General features: G+C 29.9%; 1 protein-coding gene across 1 annotated transcript in view; it reads right to left on the bottom strand.

The window, feature by feature from the left end:
• Window positions 1-17,190, bottom strand: part of LOC111627490 (transmembrane protein 229B-like) — a 48,218-nt gene extending 31,028 nt beyond the window's left edge. The window contains exon 1 of the mRNA XM_023371067.1: window positions 17,089-17,190. Within this exon, the coding sequence (XP_023226835.1) occupies window positions 17,089-17,092 (4 nt within the window). The 5' untranslated portion in view covers window positions 17,093-17,190. The remainder of the gene's footprint in view (window positions 1-17,088) is intronic.
• Between the last annotated feature and the right edge of the window lie 4,405 nt (window positions 17,191-21,595).

Raw genomic sequence — 21,595 nt, 5'->3', positions numbered from 1 at the left:
TGGAAGCGTTATATGTGTAGCATCAACCCAAGGTCGTACGCTTCCACCAGCTAAACCGGGTGAGGTTGGTGCTCTGTAAAGCGCGTGCGCAAATCTGGCTTTTTGGAATCTGACAATACAGAGATTCCACTCCGCCACTAATATTCGAATATACAATAGCAATCTTATTTTTTTTTTTTTTAACGTATAGTATAGAAATTTGTAATAAGATACGTAATGTGGTTATAATAAAATATTGTGCGATTATTTTCGTATAATTAAAATTAATATGTATTTATTTTTTTATAAAATACAAGGGAAGCGGTGCTTCCACCGCTTCTAACGACAGCATGCCACTGACTCAAATGTTAATGTTGGAAAGTGGACTGCCACACAAGCAAACTTTAAATTTTTAAATATTGGTCATAAATCTATTGTATGTTTTAAAAAAATGCTTTAAAAGTGTTATGTTATATCAAAAAAATTAGAGCTTTTCTAACTCATGATGATGACTACTTCCAAAAGCAGATTCTCAGGCAACTGTGTTACTAGATATTGATAATCTATTAACAAATTATTACAATAAAGTCCAAATCTAAAGATATTATAGAGTTTGAATAACAGAGGTATTCAAAATTATTAGCAGCTCTTCTATCTATATAAGTGAAAGACCTTCAATACTGATACTCATAGCCACACTGTAAATACTATGAATTAAAATTGAATATACATATTATATTTAATAAACCCCATTATAAAATTCAATTGAAGATGATATATAAAAAATAGGTATCTTTTTATCATTCTTTTAAAAACATTTGAAATATAATTCAAAAACTATTCAATTCACATTTAAAAAATAAAATTTGAATTTCAAATTTCACTAGTCACTGGCCATAGCTTTCAGGCCAAAACAAGAAATACATTCTAGATAATTACAGTAGATCCCCCTATAAAAGCGTTTCCTATAGTTATGATTCCTATAAAAATTGTGGCATTATCCGTAAACAACGGTAAAAATAACTCCTATAATACGTAAAACGTCATCGGGCAGCCGAACTACTTACCCGCCGTCCGTAGCGCCACGCTACGGAGAGATTTCTATCGTCTGGACAGTATTATATAAATTATATATAAATTAGGTACTGTACATATAATTATATATTAATTATATATAAATTAGGTACTGTATATATAATTATATATTAACTTAATTTATTGTAACTTTATTATAATTAAATATATATTTTTCGCCGTCTAGCGTCACGCTACGGCGAGTTAGGCGACCTATCGTCTGTTTAGTACTGTAATTTTATACATTTCTTGTGAAAGAAACATTTCTTATTTAACGGCCATAAAAATTATTTATATTAATGATGTCTCCAAAGGTCAACGAAGTTTTCGCAGAAAAATAATATCAGAAATCGCGGCCGCAATTTGATGCGCTGTTCCGCGACGAAACCAAGCTTTAGCAACGGGCGTAGTCGAACGGTACACACTCGGTAAGCAATCCTACAATTTTTTGTTTATAACGTAGTTTATACGGATTATTTTCAAAAAAATATACGTATTTTGGAAATGTTGAGTCGAATTAGTCTAGAATCGATTAATTTTATGAAAGAAAACCTTTCAAACAGCCGTAGTCCGTAAACTATGATTCCTACAAAATTGATTCATAAAGAACGGAACGTATCTACCGTCTTATAGGGGGATCTACTGTATATTTTTATAAATGTCATATATCCACACTTGTTAAAGAAGCTCTTTAAATGTAAATTCAATTTAAATTGCTTTTCTTGGAGCAAAAGATCAGGAAGAAGTGAGGGAGAGAGTCAGAAGACATCATGTCTCAGTCTTTATTTTCTTCTTGTTGACTACAGATAATGAGTAAAATGCCCAAAATGTTTGAGTTTACTATAAAATTTTTGTTCTTTATCCAAACACTCAAGTTTTCAAGAATCAAAAAATTAAAAAAGGTTAATGTTTTGATAATGTTTATTATTCCATCATCAGACTGTTGTAGTTTAACAAATGTTCAAATCTCAGCACTTTGAATCTTATTCCATGAATGTATGTATAACTGATTAAAAATAATGCAATTCAAATATTCATTAAATTAAAATGATCCAATGATGGAATTATAAATATTCCAAAAACATTAACCTGGTTTATTGAAAACATGAGCATTTGGATGAAGTGATTAGTTAAATATGTGGAGCCATCACATTCCAGAATCTCTTACTTTTATGCAGAATAAAAAAACTAGTTCAATTAACAGAACTCCAGAGTATAACTTTCTTACATTAATAAAAATAAAGACAAATATCTATCAAAATCGATCACTTTTATTCAATTTGATTTTCAGAAATACAGTATATTATAATGGCACCAGAGTTTTCTCTAGACCAGTGTTTCTCAACGGGGGTGATATCACCCCCATGTGGGCGTTTTTTCACGTTGAGGGGGCAATTAGTAACAATTTATATTTTGGGGGGTGAAAAACAATTTTCTGGGCAATATAGTAAAACATTATATTAAGAAAAATTAGATATTTTATTCGTTATATCGTATAATAATTAAACAAACAACATTATACTAGTCACTAGTCTATTCAATGCAGTATGAATTTGGCATTAGCCTTGGCTTCTGGCATCGGAATTTTGAAGTGAAGGGGGCGGATACTACGTTGAAGGGGTGATCATTCATTCGAGGTTGAGAAACACTGCTCTAGACTATCGAAAAATTCCATTTTTAGTGCCATCATAGTATAGTTCCCAGGACAAGAAGCAAATAAAACATGATAAATTTTGTCTTACGTTTTGTTAATAAAAGTAATTTGAATATTAAGAGTAATTTGCACAAAAGTAGCTAGATGATCAAAAATAAAATACAAAAGTTAACTTTTTGATTCTGTTTATTAAGCTTTATTTGTGAATAAAAATCATTATTATAAGCTATCCATAATCAATTTAAAAATGTAAATTATTTTAAAATACTAGCATCAGTTTTTCTCATTTGTGCACTTTACAAATACAGTAGAACCTCTATTATTTGGACCTCTATTATCCGGATTTTCGATTATCCGGATTGTTCGAAATGAACAAAAATTTTATGAATTTGCAAATTTGCACTTGGCAAATTACGATACTGTTTATGTACGTGATGGAATGCATAACTTTTTTTGTTTCAACAACGTCTCACCCGGCACAGTGGTCGTAAAATCTTAAATATATTTTGCATCGTAATAAAAATATAACTTGACATACGTATTTATAAATAATTTATTTTCAAATTACATCATTTCTATGACCAAGGGCAGCGTAAGGCATGGGCAATGTGGGCCATCGCCTATGCCTCGCGGTCCGAAGGGCCTCGCGTTTCGAAGGTTTATGCATTACTTAAAAGCCGCGAACGCAACGAAAAAATTTTACTCGTCATAAAACGATAAATAGTTTGCCAAATTTTTATTCATAAAAATGCAGTTTCAACTGCTTTTTAGTTTATAAAATCCGTTCTCTTGCGCCACCAGAGGGCGTTTTAAACAATAGGTAGTCTGTTAGCGTTGGTCAGTAGTAGTTCAAATTCAATACGAACGTTTGCTTCTTGAAAATTTGATCACAATTTAAATACAGTATTTAATTTTAATATTACCGATATGACATCGAAAAGAAAATGTGTTGTATTATCATTAAAAGACAAATTAAAGTATTGTTTCGATTATCCGGATTTTTCCTTATCCGGACTACCTTCATCCCCAATTAGTCCAGATAATCGAGGTTCTACTGTATTTAAAAAATAACTGTAATTTCTATTAATGTTATTTAAAATAAAGAAATGAAAAAAAATTTTTTTTTAATTACTTGATATAAAATTTATATATAAATGTATCTTTGCAATACAATTATTACATATATAAACCAGATCACGAAGATACTCTTATATTAAACCGAGTCAAACACATCAAATTTGAAATTATCAAGGCGCCTTTGGTTTAATTTCCCTTTGTCATTGAATTATGTCAACATTCAAATAATTAAGTCAATTTAAAACACGTTAAATATAGTAATAGAAAGATAAAGTCTAAATCGAATCAATTTCGTATGTTGATGTAATTTGTCTGATGAAGGATAATAAAATTAAAGGCGATTAAGGATAATTTCAAATTTTATGAATTCTACTCGCTTTAATATAAGAATATCTGAATGCCTGTTTATAAAATAAATAAATAAATCAACTAAAAATTATTAACAAAATTACATTTTATCAAAATATTTTTGTATTATAAAATATTATAACTCTTTTTTCGAGTCCTAATAAACATTAATTTTTAATTATGCTAATTTTCTCTTTATCAATACTTCAATTTTATTAATAATAAACAACATATAATTATACTTAATTTTTGTAATTCATTACGACTATAAGCAACTTCTTAAATTGTAATTAAAATAAATTTTGTATTTATTTTTAATAAGTTTTTTATTTACCTATTTACTTTATTATGCATGTAACATACTTGAAGTTTAATAAAATTCAATACTTCAAATTATATTTGAATAGTATATGCTCAACCTGAAGATGACATTTTGAAATGTCAAAAGTACTCATTTTTAATCAAATAACAAAGTTTTAAGGTGGAGAGAAAGAGCTTTAAACTTATAAATCCACAAGAAAGGGCATATTGGTTAACTACAAGGACCAAGAAACCATATCCAGTGCTTGGAAACCATGGTAGGAGATCTCTTAAGAATGGAACAAGCTGAATGTTCCACTCTACATGCCTTGTGATCTGTTCATTTTATTTTATGTAACAATCTGCCTCAAATTGGTTTAATAATATGTTATGTTACAATCAGTTAATATATATAAGCTCCAATCAGGGCATTCCACAACAGCAATTTTGTAAGATTCAAACTCTTGGGTTTAAATGTATATTCTTTTCTGTTGTGGTTCAAAACATTTGCCTGATGAAGACCTTTTTAAGCAGGTCGAAAACATCTGTTTATTAAACATTTGCTGGTTACTTAAGGTGTATTGTTTTACTGTGAAACTGAGGGATTGTCTATCAATTACATGACGCTATTTTTATACTTTTCAAATTCCATTCCACTTCTGTAATGCTCTAATGCATTGTGCACATCATCTTCAAAAGTATATAATGCATATCCTCAATCAATCCTCTTAATTCTGCTAAGAAATAATTTACAGAACAGGATACTGAAAAATACATTTCTCATTGATAACATATATTTGTCTGACATAAAAAGCAGTGACATAAACAGTATAGTTTGCTATGCAACAATTCAGAATAAATTGTTCTGTTTCATAACGCTAGGATCTCAACTCTTAGGTACAGTACCATTAGGAAAGCTCTACCTCGAAACATTTACTTGATCTTCTTATCATCCAAGAAGGGCATATATCCATTACAATATAAAGGAAACCATCATACTATCCACTAATCATTTCTGCAATAACATGCAATCCCTTCTCTTATAAATTAGCAGTATTCAACACCCTCATCAGAAGAGCTTTTATGCATATTTTCAACCACAATGATAGAGTTCAAGAACTATATTACATCACCAACATCACAGCACAACATGGTTAACATTATAGAATAATCAAGGGTCTAATCAAATCTTATGCTTTATGCTCTGCACACAACAAAGAGGATAAACCATCAGTGACATATATCCAGGAAAATCAGTGACATATATGCAGCAATCGAAATGGAATTACCTGGATGAATTTAGTTTCTGCATTGTTTATATGCTTCCTTAATAATAATACAGTTTTTTCAATATTAATCTTCCCAATTATTTTACATCAAATTAAACAAATCATTTTCATTGAACAATTATACTATTACAATATCCTTTAACTGTTATACTAGTGTATTTGTCTACTAGATATGCATCAAGTACCCAATGACACTTTATTCAGCAAACTGTCACTGTATATTGGCAATTTTAGAACATTTACAGAAGTAGTGTTGTTAAAACTTTAAATTACTCATAACAGATTTTCCTAGTAAAATACCTATCAGTATTAATTTAAACATTGTACAATTTAATAACTGTGTAGTAAACAATTTAGAGTACTAAATTACAATATCAATTGTTTAACTTTTAATAAAATTGGTATAATAAGTTATCTCATTAAAGACATCTTTATTGTAATAGTTTGAAAGCATTGTCTGTTTATCACACATGTCTATCAGAGTTTTAGTTGTTAGAGTTAATCTATAAACAAAAGTGTTACTACTAAAATGAAATGCCATCAAGCATGTTGATCCTTAAATAACAGGAAGCCATTGAAAATTCTAAATGCTTATAAAAAGACTCATGAAAATTACTTGCATACAGATTCCTTTCATCACAATCACATTATTATAGACTGTGGAATGCATACAAATATAACCACACATTTAGTTTATGATTTTAGCCTTTTAACCCTTTCAGAACCTTTTTATTTCCAGTAAGATACTATATTTAGATGCAAGAACAAATGTTTATAGATCCGACATATACGAGGTCTCTATTGAATCTGTTATCTCTTAGCGGAATTTTATATACTCCTGGCGTTCTTCATATCCCACCAGAAAAATTTATAGAACACTTGAAGAAGACCCTAGAAATGGGTTAAAAACATTAGTGTTATGTTCTAAATATTATCTGGAAAGCTATACAAGGTAAGTGGAATGTATTTGTATTTATTATCACTTTGTTCATTGGATGGATTTGATAAAACCAAAAAATATTCGGAATATAGAAAATTTGAAATCAGTGTATATAGACTGAGATGAAGTGTATTACAGAAGACTTTCTTATGATCATTTTTACAGAAAGAAATCAAATAAAATTATGGAAAAAAGAAATTAGCTGATATTTTCAGAAACAACAAAAGTGTTTACTGCTACCCTTACAAACGCTTTTTAATATCAAAGTCTAATAACTGGTTTGCAAAATTGGAGATTTATTACCATTCTTCTATCAGACCACAAAGTTTCAAAAGAACACATATCAGCCATGTGTACTATGTATAAAACATCTACAAAATTCAATAGAATTGATACTCAACTATTACAGAAAAAGGAAAAAGAAAAATGTTACTGGAGAGATACGTTGAAAAAATTGTATCAACAATAAAATTATTAATACGCTTAGTATTAGGATTTTGGGGTCACAATGAAGACAAAGATTCCAATAGAAAAAAAAATTATTTAACCTGCTTGGAATACCTAAGCAAATACAATGAGTTCTCGAAGTTACATCTACAAAAATATGCCAACCAAGGATGAGGAAATATAAACTATTTAAATGAACACACTATCCAGAACCTGTTACCAGTGTTTTGTGAATAACACAGTTTATCACTAACGTTTTTGAACCATTAAATAGTTCTTCATCAGGTGAAATATACTGAATAATAAATAGAACACATCAAAATAGAACATGAATATTCAAATTAAATCAAATGAAAGCTTGACAAAATTCATTATGATGGGCTTGCACATTATGTGCGTGGATGGTGGTAATTAAAGGTCAGCGTCCAAGGGCCTGCCAGGCAACAGATAAATTAATTCCTTTTGGTTGATGCAGATGGCCTTGTGGCTCATTCCATAAATGGATATGGCCTCTAACTATCTTAGATGTTCATGGTGAGGCGTTCAAGTGATGATGACCTTGGCTTTGTCAAATTCCGTCTCGATATCAGGATCAGACACGTAAGTAGCAAGGACCATGGTGTGTCTTCCATGTTGAAGGTCTGTTCTATGTTTGGATATTCTGGTTTCTAAGAAGAATTTGGTTGACTGTTTTCTTCCATTGTCATAGTGTTGTGCATCTTGAATTCCTTCTGATTGTCAAAACTGTCAACAAAGATTATTTATTATTTGAGCTTTGAGCATTTTGCATCATTCCTGAAGCAATTTGTAGAAAACGACCTGATTTCTGGTAAGAAAACTCATGAATTTTGCACCACATTAATATAGTACCTACTCACAATGTTATAATATTAATAAATTACCAAACAATTTTATACTGGAGGGAGGTATTAAGCACTGTCTCTTAATAAGATAGCACTTAACATCTCCCTCTAATACTCACAATGTTGTTATTATTCATGAATTTTTGGCCAAAAATTCATGAATAACAACAACATTGTGAGTTGTTTATATAATACAGTTCCGCAAGCTCCTGATTCACTTGATATGGCACATATCAGGTGAATCAGGAGCTTGCAGAATGTGACATTTTCCTGTTACTGCGACTAAAATTTCCACTTCGTGGTCACTGTTTTTGATGCCATAAAACAAAATTTGCTTTGAGTCCTAAAGGGGTTTTACGAAAACAACTTTAAAGCATGTTTTGAGGATTGAAAAAACATTGGCATAAGTGCATTGTATTGAGAGAGGATTACTTTGAAGAGGACAAAATGGATTTTGACAAATAAATTCAAATCTTGCATTTTATTGAACCATTCCCATTACTTTTTGATCACAGGGAGTATATGGCCAAAGTCAGTTCATTCAAGATATGCAGGATCTTTCAAAAAGAATTCTACTGTTTTAAATTACTGTAACTATGTTAAACATTATCTGAGAAGCATGCAATATACACTAATCATCTGAGTTTCATCTTCCATCTGAATTCAAACATCTTGTCATTTACTATCTCTAGGAAGTGCCATAAATGAAAATGAAAATTGGAATCACTTGTCATTGTGCAACATGTATAATCTGCAAGAACTGCATAATACCACTGTGGACTTGCAGAACTGTAGAATTGTGACTGCTGCAGTAGTAGTGTCAACAGATATACTGTAGTGAATGTAGGAAGAATTTGAATATTGATCAGACATGTGCCACGTGACACAATGTGTATGCATTGAGAAACTGCAATGGGCAAATGTAAAACTTGGACAGTTTCCCAATGTTTTAATGTACATTATAATGTTCTCGAATAATAATTAACAAAATTAGAGTACAAAATTTAAAATGATAACATTGTTTTTGGAAGACCCTTTATAATCAGATAGTTTTCAACTGCTTACATGACCATGTGTTATTGATTGCACGACATTTCTGCCTGTTTGCTTTAATTTCTTCCACATGATTAAACAGGAGCATCTGTTCATCCTGAAGATCAAATTAAATACATATTCTAATATTTGCTCAATTCCTTCATTGTATTAAACCACCATACACACTAGAAATTTCTATGCTTATGACAGTCAACATTTTCTCAATATTTTAGATTAATTTATTGTGATAAACTAAAACTTAGATCACATTAACTAACTGAAAGCACAAATAAAAGTATATGACTGTAATACACAAAAAAATCAAGTTTATTTCATTAATTTTTATATTTTAATTGTTTTTAATGAAATCATTAATCACTATTTTTTCAAATGAATTAATCATTAATTAATTAATATCATTTGCAGATGTTACTTTATCTTTAAAAACTAAACTAATGTACAATTGAAAAATACTTAAAGATAAAATTAACATAGTTTGTTAGTGAATAAGTAACTTTATTGACATTATCATACCACTCTCATTTGATAAAATTTTCATATTCAAACTTATTAATTTATCAGTTAAAGATGAAAGAATACTGACACTGAGCCAATTTACTTGAATCTAAAGTAATGATAGACAAATTCTCTTGTACTGAAAGATTAAAAACATGATACAGATCAAATCACACAATAAAACTGGCTGCATAAGTTCTATTAGTTAGATTTATATAACCGACAATAGATAACTTCAAAATAAACATTTAATGATAACTTTCACTTGTTACACTTAAGCTTCATCAGAACTTTCTTCAATTTTTTCATGAAGGTTAAGTGTAATAAGTGTAAGGTAGCAGGGGGCCACAGGGAGGATCCCTAATAACCACTTAATCTGCACGGGTTGGTAAAACCTACTCTCAGATTGTCGGATGGCTTAGGAGGGCAAATCGAGTGGGGAGAGGTAGTGAGGCCGTGACGAGGTGTCCGAATAACTACACGGGTTGAACAACAATAACACATTTAATAAACAACTAAGAGATTACACATATCCAAGGAACACATATAAATAATAAAAGGTTCCTATTCTATATCTACATTCTATCCTAAACTAAAAAACGAGAGAGACCTCTCTAAGAGGGACGTGTTGGGGAGAGAGACAAAATTCGGTCAAGGGTTTAGCTTGTAGGATTTGATCTCGTCATATAGGGCGTTGGTAGGACACACTGAGATTGGAGGTTCCTAATCATAGTTTCCAGTGGGTGGCGATATGGAGTGATGGAGGGTAGGGTGTATGGAGCTGGTGTCCCTTGATGCCCGCTCGGCTATGTCCGATGTGGGTGTCCGCTCCGTTGATCTCCGACTGTAGAGGTCTGCATGGAGATGTCCACTGAGGGTGTCTACCTGGCGGTGTCCACTTTGGCTGCCTGCCCAGAGGTGCAAGATCAACCCCTTTTTATACTTATCTTGGAGGGGGAATCATGGGGGAAGAAAATCTGATGCAATCGCCAGCTCGATATGCATATAGCTGTGTTTATGTTATCGTCATCCTTTCCTTCCACTATTTGACATCTTCCCATCATAAATTTGTCAAACTCCCTGAATTATTGACGTGAGGTGACTCATGTCAGAATATGTCTCACCCCCTTTGTAAAAATCATTGCCTTATTTGGTCATTTAGATTGACTTTCTCCTCAGTTCGCTCGGAGTTAGAGGGGAGTACGGGGTTTTGTTTAATCCTCGTCGGTGACCTTTTGGTTACTCTCTCAACAGTAACAGGTGGTTGTCACCGTTAATTGGCTACTTAGCTGCACCTTATATTTACGTTAGACTTGAACGATCCCCTGGTGTGAGAGGAGTCCTTCTTTGGATGATTAAAGTCACTTTCATAAGTGACGCAGTACACTGAGGGTCAAAAGGTCTCCTCATTACTTCACGAGAGGGGAAAAGATAAAGGAAATAATGACAAAAATAAACGATACCGACGTGTGAAAATTTACACTTGAATCCAAATTCTCACATAAGCAAAAGCACACATTAAACATTTTATTTTGAATTTACATATCATAAATAAATAATCCTAATGCATAAATACTAAAAATTCCAAAAATATCCTTCACCAAACCATGCAGGTTATGTTTCAAAGAAATGGTACAGTTGTTAAAACTGTTAGTGAAACAGAAGCTATGAGCTGTAGGAAAATGGAGGAAGGATAACCATAATGCTAAATATATATTTCATAATAATAAATTTAATTAAAATCAAAAATACAATAGTATAATTATTTAAATCATATATACTTCTTAAATAATATAAATTTAAACAATATAATTATTTATTATTTAAAAACTGTGCCAGGTCAATAAATAAAAATTTTGTTATTGCAGGTTTCTTACTAAAATATTCTTAAAAAAACTCATTGTAACTCATTTAACTCACCATTCTATAAATATTGTTATTGAATTTCAAAAAAACTTGTCTGCGAGGGATTGGAATAAAAACAACTGGTCTACGAATGCAAAATTTGATAAGCACTGATTTTATAGGATGCTAACAATGATTACAATCCTTATTTAAAGTTTAGTAATTGGGTCAATGTTTATAAAATTATCAGTACAATTATGTGTTATCAGATAAACAAAAAAAATAGTGTTCTGTTCGGCATTTAATAAGAAATATTTTTTCATTACATAAAGAATATATTATTATATTCTATGGCATATAAGGCATACCCTATTTCAGGACAGAATATTTGGAGTGTTTAGGATATTTAAACTATCCTGTTCTTTTAGCACTCAGCTCCAAATTATATTAATATATTCTGGTTAAAAAAAGTAAAATTATAATGCGTACTTTTATTTATCAGGGTAAACAGGAGTTTAAAGAAAGTCATTTACAATTAAAATTTCCTATTAAAATATTCTGCTTTAATATATGCAAAAGTTGCTTAGCTATAGTAAAAACAGAATGCAAGGTACAAGTATTTTCTACTGAACATAATAACAATCAGCAGAAGTCCTTTGCAATTAAAATATCATATGAGTACCCTACATATAAAATCTACTTAGATACAGCAAAAAACTTAAAATATCCAGTGTACGATACATGCAATTTAGGGAATTTAGCCTATGGGATATTGCAACTTGCAATTATTTAGTAATATTTTAAAACATTTCTCAATTAAAAAGGAGTTAGTCGTGTCACATCCTATCCATAAGATCAAATATAAACTAAATAGAAGAACATGTTCACGTAATTTCCAAAAACTTTTAGACATATTAGTCATAAATATTTTGATAAATGTTTATCACATCAATAAATGATTATCAAAATCATTTGTAAATTTCATGTTTTTGATGAGTAATTGGAATCTTGGACTGTTTTCAATTTTTTTATCTCTATTATAACCTTTTAATCTTTTATTTTATTAACTCTCCTATGTATGTATCTGATATTAATCTAAATACTGTTAAAATAAAATTAACAATGCAATTGCCTTATTTAAAATTTTTTATTTTGAAATAAATATAATTGTTATGAAGTAATTTCTGCCACAGAAAACATTGTGTAAAATTAACATTGAGAAACAGATAAACAATTTTTTACCATTTGTTAATACTACAGTTCATAATAATTATTTTTTTAATATATTACAAAATATTCAGTTAAAACTGATTTCTATAAATTATATTTATTTAGAACTTTATTTTTAAAAATTTATTATTTCCAAAAACAAATCCAAAGTAATATAAATTCATTACTTTAATAATATATTGCTATCAATTCAGTAATAAAATTTTATTACTTTTCAGTAAATAGTTTCAGGTATATTCAATGCAAGCAAGTCATATTTCCTGTGATGATTTTATTAAACAAATATTTTTAAACTTATTTGCTGGAAAGTAAATTATCTAAAACAATTCATTAAATTCTATCTGTATAGCTTATATATTATTAATTACTCATTTGTATATAACAAGAATACTCATTTAAAAGAATTCATTCGGTAAGAATAATTTGGTAAAAATTGCAGCTTTGAACAAGGTGGTTGGAATTTTATTAGAGAGAGCTGTAGACCATGCGCATAGAAGTAAAAAAGGACAAAAGAGCCATGGTAAGTGTGAGACCCTTCGTAAAGTACAGTGTACCCCAAAACTGATTTATCTGGAATTTTGAAGACCCTCAAAAATGGTGTAAAATTTGAGAGAAAATCCAAAACTATTGTTCAAAACAATGTTAAAAATCATCTGTTTTCCACTTTACTAGAGATGGTTAAAAGCTCGTAAAGCATGAGAAAAGCAATCAAAGAATTATAACTTATTAATAGAGTGATGCACAATGCTGATTATTCTCTTTCCAGGTTTCATTATCTCTATAACCAGGTCAAAAACAAGTTGTTTCTGCAGACTTTCCTCTGCAACAAAGATGAACTGAGCTGAGGATAGTATCACCCCAATACTGTTTTTGGACTTTATATCACTGAGAATAGCATGTACTTTTAGAAAGCATGGATTTACTTTGCCTATAGCCCCCAACCTACACTAAAAAGAGCATATTCTGAAAGAATATGCATATATTGTGATATTGAACGTTAAATAAATTTGGTATACGGAAAATACATACAATACTTTAAAATAATAATAATACACCAATCATCATATTCCAGCTCTCAATAAAGCAGTTTTAAGGATTATGATACCCTGAAGATGGTGCATAGCTCTAAATACATTTGGTTTGTATAGTTTATTGTAAAAACAGTGTTTAGTGTCTGAATAAAGCAGTCAATAAATAATCCAGAAGTTTGTTTGGTATATCTAAAGCAGTTTTGTTTGATGACATTTAATAATAAATAATAATTTAAGAAGCAAGTTTTAAATACCTAAAAATGAATTCTGGATTCCTCCCTTGACAGTTAGCTAAATAGCCAAGGCATCACATCAGCTCTGGAGACCCAGAATCAAATCTACGGGGTGGAAACCTCTCGAATTTTTCAGGAGTGATCTGTCCCATATCACCCTGTTTCCTATTGTGAGCCTGACCACACTTACAACAGCTTGAAAAAGGACCTTTTTAGTGCCTACGAGGTTGAAAGAATAAAAAAAAAAAAAAAACACTTCTTCCATTACTCTACCTCTGGAGTCATATATATGTAAACAGTTAAAGTTTAAAAAATTATGTGATTTGATAATTATTGAACTAACCTAAACACTGTTAGATGATATGAGTGAATAATATCAGTTAAATGAATTTTTAATGAAGAAACTATCTTGTGCCAACATTTCAGCTTTTAAAAAAATGATTACTTCTGTATGTTGATTCAATGTGAATCCTACATCAATATTGTTCATAAGTTTAATATATACAGAATCTCTCTCTCAATAAATACAGTCGACCACCCTATAACACGATAGATACATTCCAGTTTTTATGAATCCATTTTCTACGAGTCCAGCCAATCACAGCCCAGCACGTACGCAATTTACGGACTACGGCTGTTTGAAAGGTTTCTTCAATAAAATTAATCGATTCTAGACTAATTCGACTCAACATTTCCAAAATACGTATAATTTTTTGGGAATAATCCATATAAACTATGCTATAAACAAAACATTGTAGGATTACTTACCAAGCGTGCACCATTCAACTACGCCATTGCTTAAGCTTGTTTTTGTCATGGAGTTTGTCATCGAATGGTGCTCGCGTGCTTCCTGATAAATTATTTTTTTTTTTGCAAAAAATTCGCTGAACTTTGGAGACATCATTAATATAAATATAATTTTTATGAACGTTAAATAATGTTTTTAGTAGGTCTACTGCTCATTTAAACTCTGCGATTTGTGCAATATCCGCTATTGGTCTAGATTCGACCAATCCTGTCGCGGCACGAGTTGGCGATGACGTTTTACCGAATTATAGGAGTTTTTTTAGCGTGTTTGTACAAATACTGTCGCAATTTTTTCGCCGTGATATAGGAATCCAAACTATAGGAACCCGTGTTATAGGGGGGTCTACTGTACGTTTTTGTTTATTATACTTAATAAGCATGTAAAATTAAATAGAAAATAATCTTTTATATACACATATATTTAAATATAATATAATTTAACAATTAATTTATTAATTAATATTTAATATTTTTAGATTATAAAAACAAAGTACTGCTGCTGTTGTTATTTTTAGGTTATAGGAATAAATAAAATATCAGTTTCTTAATTAAAAATTCATTTAACTATCTCATGCCAATATTTTCAGCTTTTAAAACAATTGTTAACTTCTTTATTCATGTAATTTAATACAAATCATTTATCAATATTGTAAGTTCAATGAGAACAAAATCTATTTCTTGATAAACATATCTCTGCTTTTAATAATTAATAAACATGTCAATTTAAACAGAAAAAAAGTGTTATGTATCCGAACAGTTTCAAGTACAATACGTAGGACTTACATAATTTTTTTGTGTTATGAAGGAAATAAAATATTGTTTACACAATTTTTTATGAACAGAAATGAACTTTTAATAAAGGAAACTATCTCCTGCCAAAAATTTCATCTTTTAAACAATCGTTGATCTCTATATTCACTCAATTCAATACAAACCATTTAGTAATATTGTTTGTAAGATTAACTTTCATAAAAGCTATCTTAATATGTTTACTGCATATTTCTTAATGTATACTTAAGCAATGACGAGCAATGCAAGAATATTTATGCAATGTTGTATAGTATTAAAGAAAATGTTTAAATAAATATATAATTTAACAATCATTAATTTTAATTAATCTCAAATTGGTTAGCAACCATAAATAATATTTGAATTCAGAAATGAAACAGAAAAAATTTTTTTACTCATCATTTGATTTATGGAACATATAAACTTAATGATCTGCTAAAATAATTGAAAAGATTTATTTTAAGAAAAACTAATTGCTGATAAATACATTAATTAGAACAACATAAATGCTTGTAAGGTTAAATCTCATAAAATTCATTTTAAACATGTTTATATATTTTACTATGGCATACAAACATGTTATAAGTCATACTATAGGATGCAGGGCTGTGGAGTCAGAGTCAGAGTCGTGGAGTTTTGGTGTTTTAGCCGGAGTCAGAGTCAGAGGGTAAGGAAAAGTCGGAGTCAGAGTCAGAGGGTAAGGAAAAGTTGGAGTCGGAGTCGATAGATTTTTACGCGACTCCACAGCCCTGATAGGATGTAAACATGCATATTTAAGGATATTACACAGCAAAACTAATTATATAATTCACAGATCTGTTACATTTACTGAAATACTTTTAACTTTACTAAAAAACTAAATTTTTTGTTTTAAGATAGTAATGAATAAAAGAACATTTAAACAAACATTTAACAAACAAGCTATTTGATCTGTACATTCTTATGATTTAATGTACTGTAAATCATTCAGTTTGTAACATTAATTATCACAAAACTAATTTTAAACTTGTATATATATGAATTACAACAGGCTAACAAAGGCTTTTAACCAGTGAAACGTGTAAAATGTGGAGGTTTATTTTAAAAATATATGTGAATAAAACAAGGTAAAATTGCAGTTCTGAATGAGGAGTTTGTACCCCAAATTATATACCTTTTTACTCCTTTGGAGCTCTGATAATGTCCCAACTACTTCATTAAGAAGTGCAATTGTACCTAAAAGATAATATAAATGAATTTTAATGTAGAAATTGTGTGAAGGGAAGATTTTTCAGTCATTAAGACAATGTTCTTGTCACACATCTAGTAAATTTTATACAAATTAGGCTCTAACACCTGTCAATGAATGAATGAATGAACTGTAGTTTTTCAATATGCCAAACATCATGTGAATAATAAACAATTATAATTGGTTTATTGGTTATTTTTATGTTTTTATAGCTTACATAATGCATTTTTAAAGCAAAAATTCATAAGATTTTAAGTAAATTGCTTCAAACAGCTGAGCATTATTTACATTTAAACACACCATAAACAAAGCATGTAACCTTGTTTTAATGGCTTATTTGCTTTAATATTTAGGCAAAATATCAATCTTAAAGCATCAAACTTATCATTTATCATCTACTCACCCATATAAACAATCTTTTTTATTAAAAATTATTCTTGCAAAGCAACAAATGCTTAACAAATCAACACCAAACGACGTCCACCATGCATGATGTGACGTCACGTTCCATGTGATCCATACCATACAATAAATTACTAATTAAACGAAATAATTAAACTTTTATAGTAAATTAATACTATTTTATAAATAAAAATTAATAATTTCATATAAAATTTCAAATTAAAGTTATTTTTTTGAATTTTTTAATTGTAACCAATCGAAAGACGGTTTATCGGTCTCTCACGTGTCGTCCGCTTTTCAGCTTGAGAAGAGCATTGGGAAGGTTTGCTATGTTTCGCTGGAGGAGGGAATTGAAACGTTGAAAAGACGTGAATTTATAAATTTCATTTGAAATGCTGGAAGAAACGGTAACTTAAATAATAAAAAAGATGAAGTGACAATACGGCTGACAAGTTAAAAAAACAAAAAACATTAAAGAAAAAAGGAGTCTTCAGGTATGTAAACTGTTCTTCTTCATCTCCATAACGCAAAATGGTTAAAAAAAATGTTGGAAAGATTAAAAATTAAATTAAATTTTGATAAAGTTTAATTAATTAATTAAAAATTTTTGCGCGTTATACGCGAAACTTACGTTTTATCAATGGCACCGCGCGTTACTTTATGAATAATTAATTTTTCGCTCTTCATAATTAAGAGACTTGGTTGCTTCTCCCCTTATTAATTTTGTAACCATTGAACCGTTAAACTTTGCGAAAATTTGATAAGAATTACTCAATTATGGAAGTTTCTTCCAATTTTCTGTAGTAGACCATTTCCATATTAAGACTCTAGGCCACAGCATTAGGAATCATCTTCACGCGCAATTTCTCTTTGCAGAGTTCCATCAGGGGGCAATGACCAGAAACGACGCAAAAATTTTTAAAGAAAACTATTCTTTTCTTCTACTTATGAACTAGAGATTGGAAAAGTGTGTGTCCTCACGAGATAAGGGTTTGTTCCTTTTTTGCTTATTCTACATGTTTCCAAACTTCTATCGATATTGGAAAGACCTCTTTTACACACTCCAATGTTATCTACCTTTTAAAAAATGCTTTTAAATCTTTACTATTGGTTAGAAATCTTATAAATTCTACTAAAGTTTTACAATAATAAACTTGGTTTCTGTGATAAGATAGATTGATTTTAGTTAGAGTTGGATTTATGGAAGCGTTAGATTAATGACTCGACTTTAAAATGCTTCTTCTTCCGTGTTTTTTCCTGGCTTTAAAAGCTCTCACAGGTTGCATACCGATTTCTATACATAATTTATTTTAAGTTTAAAAAATTAAATATTTTGCTAATTTTCTTAAATTATTATCACGTTTTAAACTTAGACAGGTATTATATCATTTATACTATATATTAAGCTTATTTTCTATCATTCATGCATTAATTTTACTCGATATGACCGGAGAATGTGAAAGGAGAGAGAGAGAGAATACTGGATTGCTTATTTTTAACTGTATTAACATATGCATCGTGTCTACTCGAGATTTGTTTTGTCATCATTGATATATACTATAAAGATTTTTTTCCCCTAGACTTTCATTGAGACGATACATCAGGAAAAAAAGACAATAAATCGGCGATTTGACGAAGTACAGCAGAGTAATTCCACAATAAAAACCACCTTTTTTCGTTCTAGAAATGTTTATTATGTTGTTAAAGATCATTCCATTCTTATGGGACGAGCAAAAAATAAAATAAAAAATAAATAAGAAAAGGGGAGGAAAATGATAGCAGAAAACGTTCATTCCCAAACGTAAATTATTATCGTATCAAAGCAAATATAAAAATTAAAATTTGACACTTATCACTTTCTAATTATCTAAGAATATATTTACAAATTTAACAATACTTCTACTGTAATAAGAAACTCTAGTTAAAATATATTGCAAATTAAAGCGACTCGGTGCTCCATACTTCATCTTTTTTTTTATTATTATTATTTTTCTAGTGGTAAATCAATAAAGAGCGAAAACGCAAATTTCCGACTTGGGGTACATTAAATATAATTCATTAAAGATTGCAACAGAAAATGCTATTTTAGTTAACTCTATTTAGAAATTACACATTTAACAATACAAAGAAGAAAGGTGAAGTAATAAATTTATAAAAGCCAGTCTATCACTAGAAGAGATATTACTAAGAAAAAAAAAAAAGGATAATTGAAGAAATAAATATAAAGACAGAGTGAAATGTAATTCAACGAGGCAAATATAAAAGTCTCTACTTGTCATTGTTAGAAAGCTGTTTATAACAGATGATATTTTAGCTAAAATTACTGTTGTAGCACCTCAAATTCGCTGTACTTTGTACACGGAACTGTTCCGTGCACAACTGTCAGGGTTGGGAACGTTGGTGCTATATTAAGAGGGAGTTTAATTAGTTAGCAGATGGAATTTATATCCGGCAATTAAATCTTTCCTCTAGTAACAGTTCTACCATCAAACACATATACAACCTTTCTAAATTCTTGTACTGTACATGCGAACTGAGTTAAATCCAGACTGGTATAATTATTTAATAAATTTATTAACCACCTTTTTTAAATATTAATATTTATTTATAATCTTTAACGTTTGTGGAAAATTTCATTAAAAATCTTCCACAGTATTGTTGAAAATTAATAAAAAATTTTCAGACACACATTTGTCGCTAAGAGCGACGTGAGAGTTTCGCACGGATTTTTAGACTTGTACTTTTGTGGATTATGTAGAGAAATAAAAATTAAACATTGTTACACGGTAGTTAAAAGCTATCAAGTTTAAATTTGTAGAATTTACTGCGACTAAACTCATCCAAGCAATTCGGTGTCACGAAGTTCACCGAATTTATTAATGTTGCGTGACTGCGTACATGGCTCCAAATGGCTCACTAACTTAAAACTTGTATAGCCTATTTAACAATAACTACTTATACTTTTTATATATATATACAAATTTTTATAATACCAGTTTGATTTTTATGTCCGTACCTGATTGTATGCAGTTAATGAAGTATCGCTGTCGAGTTGTTAAACGGTTTCGGCCTTGTATATTATATATCACTTATGTTATTAAGCTCTGTTATCAGTTTAAATATTTAGTTTAAGTATACTAGAATGCAAGTTTAGGAAGATTAATGACAGCTTAAATAACCTGTTTTGACAGTATAGGGTATTCATCACACTAATAGTTTAATAGTTGCTACATTTCATCACTTAATACTGTTTATAAATCTATTCTTTAACATTACTTTTAATTTAGTTAGCAAATGGAATAATAGTTTATATCGAGGATTTAATTTTATACTTCTAAAATATTTTTTGATTTAAATTATGAAAAATATGGCCGTATGGAGTATTGACGGTCAGCCAGTAAACGGGGCCCGAAATGGTTTATTCTTTAAAAAAATGTCCAATTCTGCCAACAGATGGCAGCAGCGATATAATATTTTAAAATACAAAAATTTGACGTAAAATGTATTTAAATTTTTATCTAAATTGTTTTAATGACGTATAAAATTAGTCTACATTTAATTTTATAAGTAATAATGCATTTAATTTTTTTTATTTTAAAATATCGAGTGATGTATAACGAAGATAAGAAAGATGAAGATGCTGTTTATCAAAGTTTATCCAGTACAAATTTATTCATAAGTTGAAAACTAGAGAATAAACAATAAATTCAGTTTTGTATCAACGTGATGGTTCCTATAACAGAATCAGAAGAGAATATTCTTTCTCCTTAGAGCCGTAAACAATCAAGTAAAACGAATTTGCATTTGTATTTACAAGTGATTTTTCTTTCTAGTTTCTCGTACATCTTTGTTGATATGCGGGCACGAGTCTGTTACCCATGGGAATATCGTGCGATTAATCTATTACCCCAGGAATACAAAGATGTATTGGAATTTCTTCTTTCAATGTCCTTACCAGAGTTGAAAAGTTTCGGTGTTGTAGTAATCGAAATTCAGTCCCATAAACGTTTCGATTAATTGCACGTATTGCATATAAGTTTACATGATAATTCTATTAGAAAAGGTCACAAACTTTGGCTTCCTGTCGCTCTTACGTAAATATGTTAAAATCCTTCCTGTGTTGTGAGATACGTATTTAGAATGCTATCCCGAATGTCAAATTGTATAAGACCGATGACGTACTGTAAAAAAGAAGCTGTATAAAAATCGCCATCGACTATACCCGAAAATTTCATTCAGAAACACGTATCTATCTTTAGTATCTTGTAAAGTCCCTCGCAAAATTCCACACATTCCTTTTTTTACGTTAGGATTAATACCTTTTCCGGAAAATTTTATCGTTAGACTACTACAGCAGAAGGTGCTTTGATCATTGATTCCCCCTAAAAACCCCTAAATCTCTCTAAGGGAAGTAGGTGGCATTCGTTTTTAGGATTCTTCTCTTACGGGTGGAAGTTTGACTTTGCTTTTATTACTCCTACGGACGTCATAAATTATGCGCCGCTTAA

Source organism: Centruroides sculpturatus, unplaced genomic scaffold, assembly GCF_000671375.1.
Source record: "Centruroides sculpturatus isolate CEXI.00-Female unplaced genomic scaffold, Cexi_2.0 scaffold562, whole genome shotgun sequence".
Lineage (NCBI taxonomy): Eukaryota > Metazoa > Arthropoda > Arachnida > Scorpiones > Buthidae > Centruroides > Centruroides sculpturatus.
The sequence above is the reverse complement of the archived record's forward strand: the minus strand, read 5'-3'. Positions and strand labels throughout refer to the sequence as shown.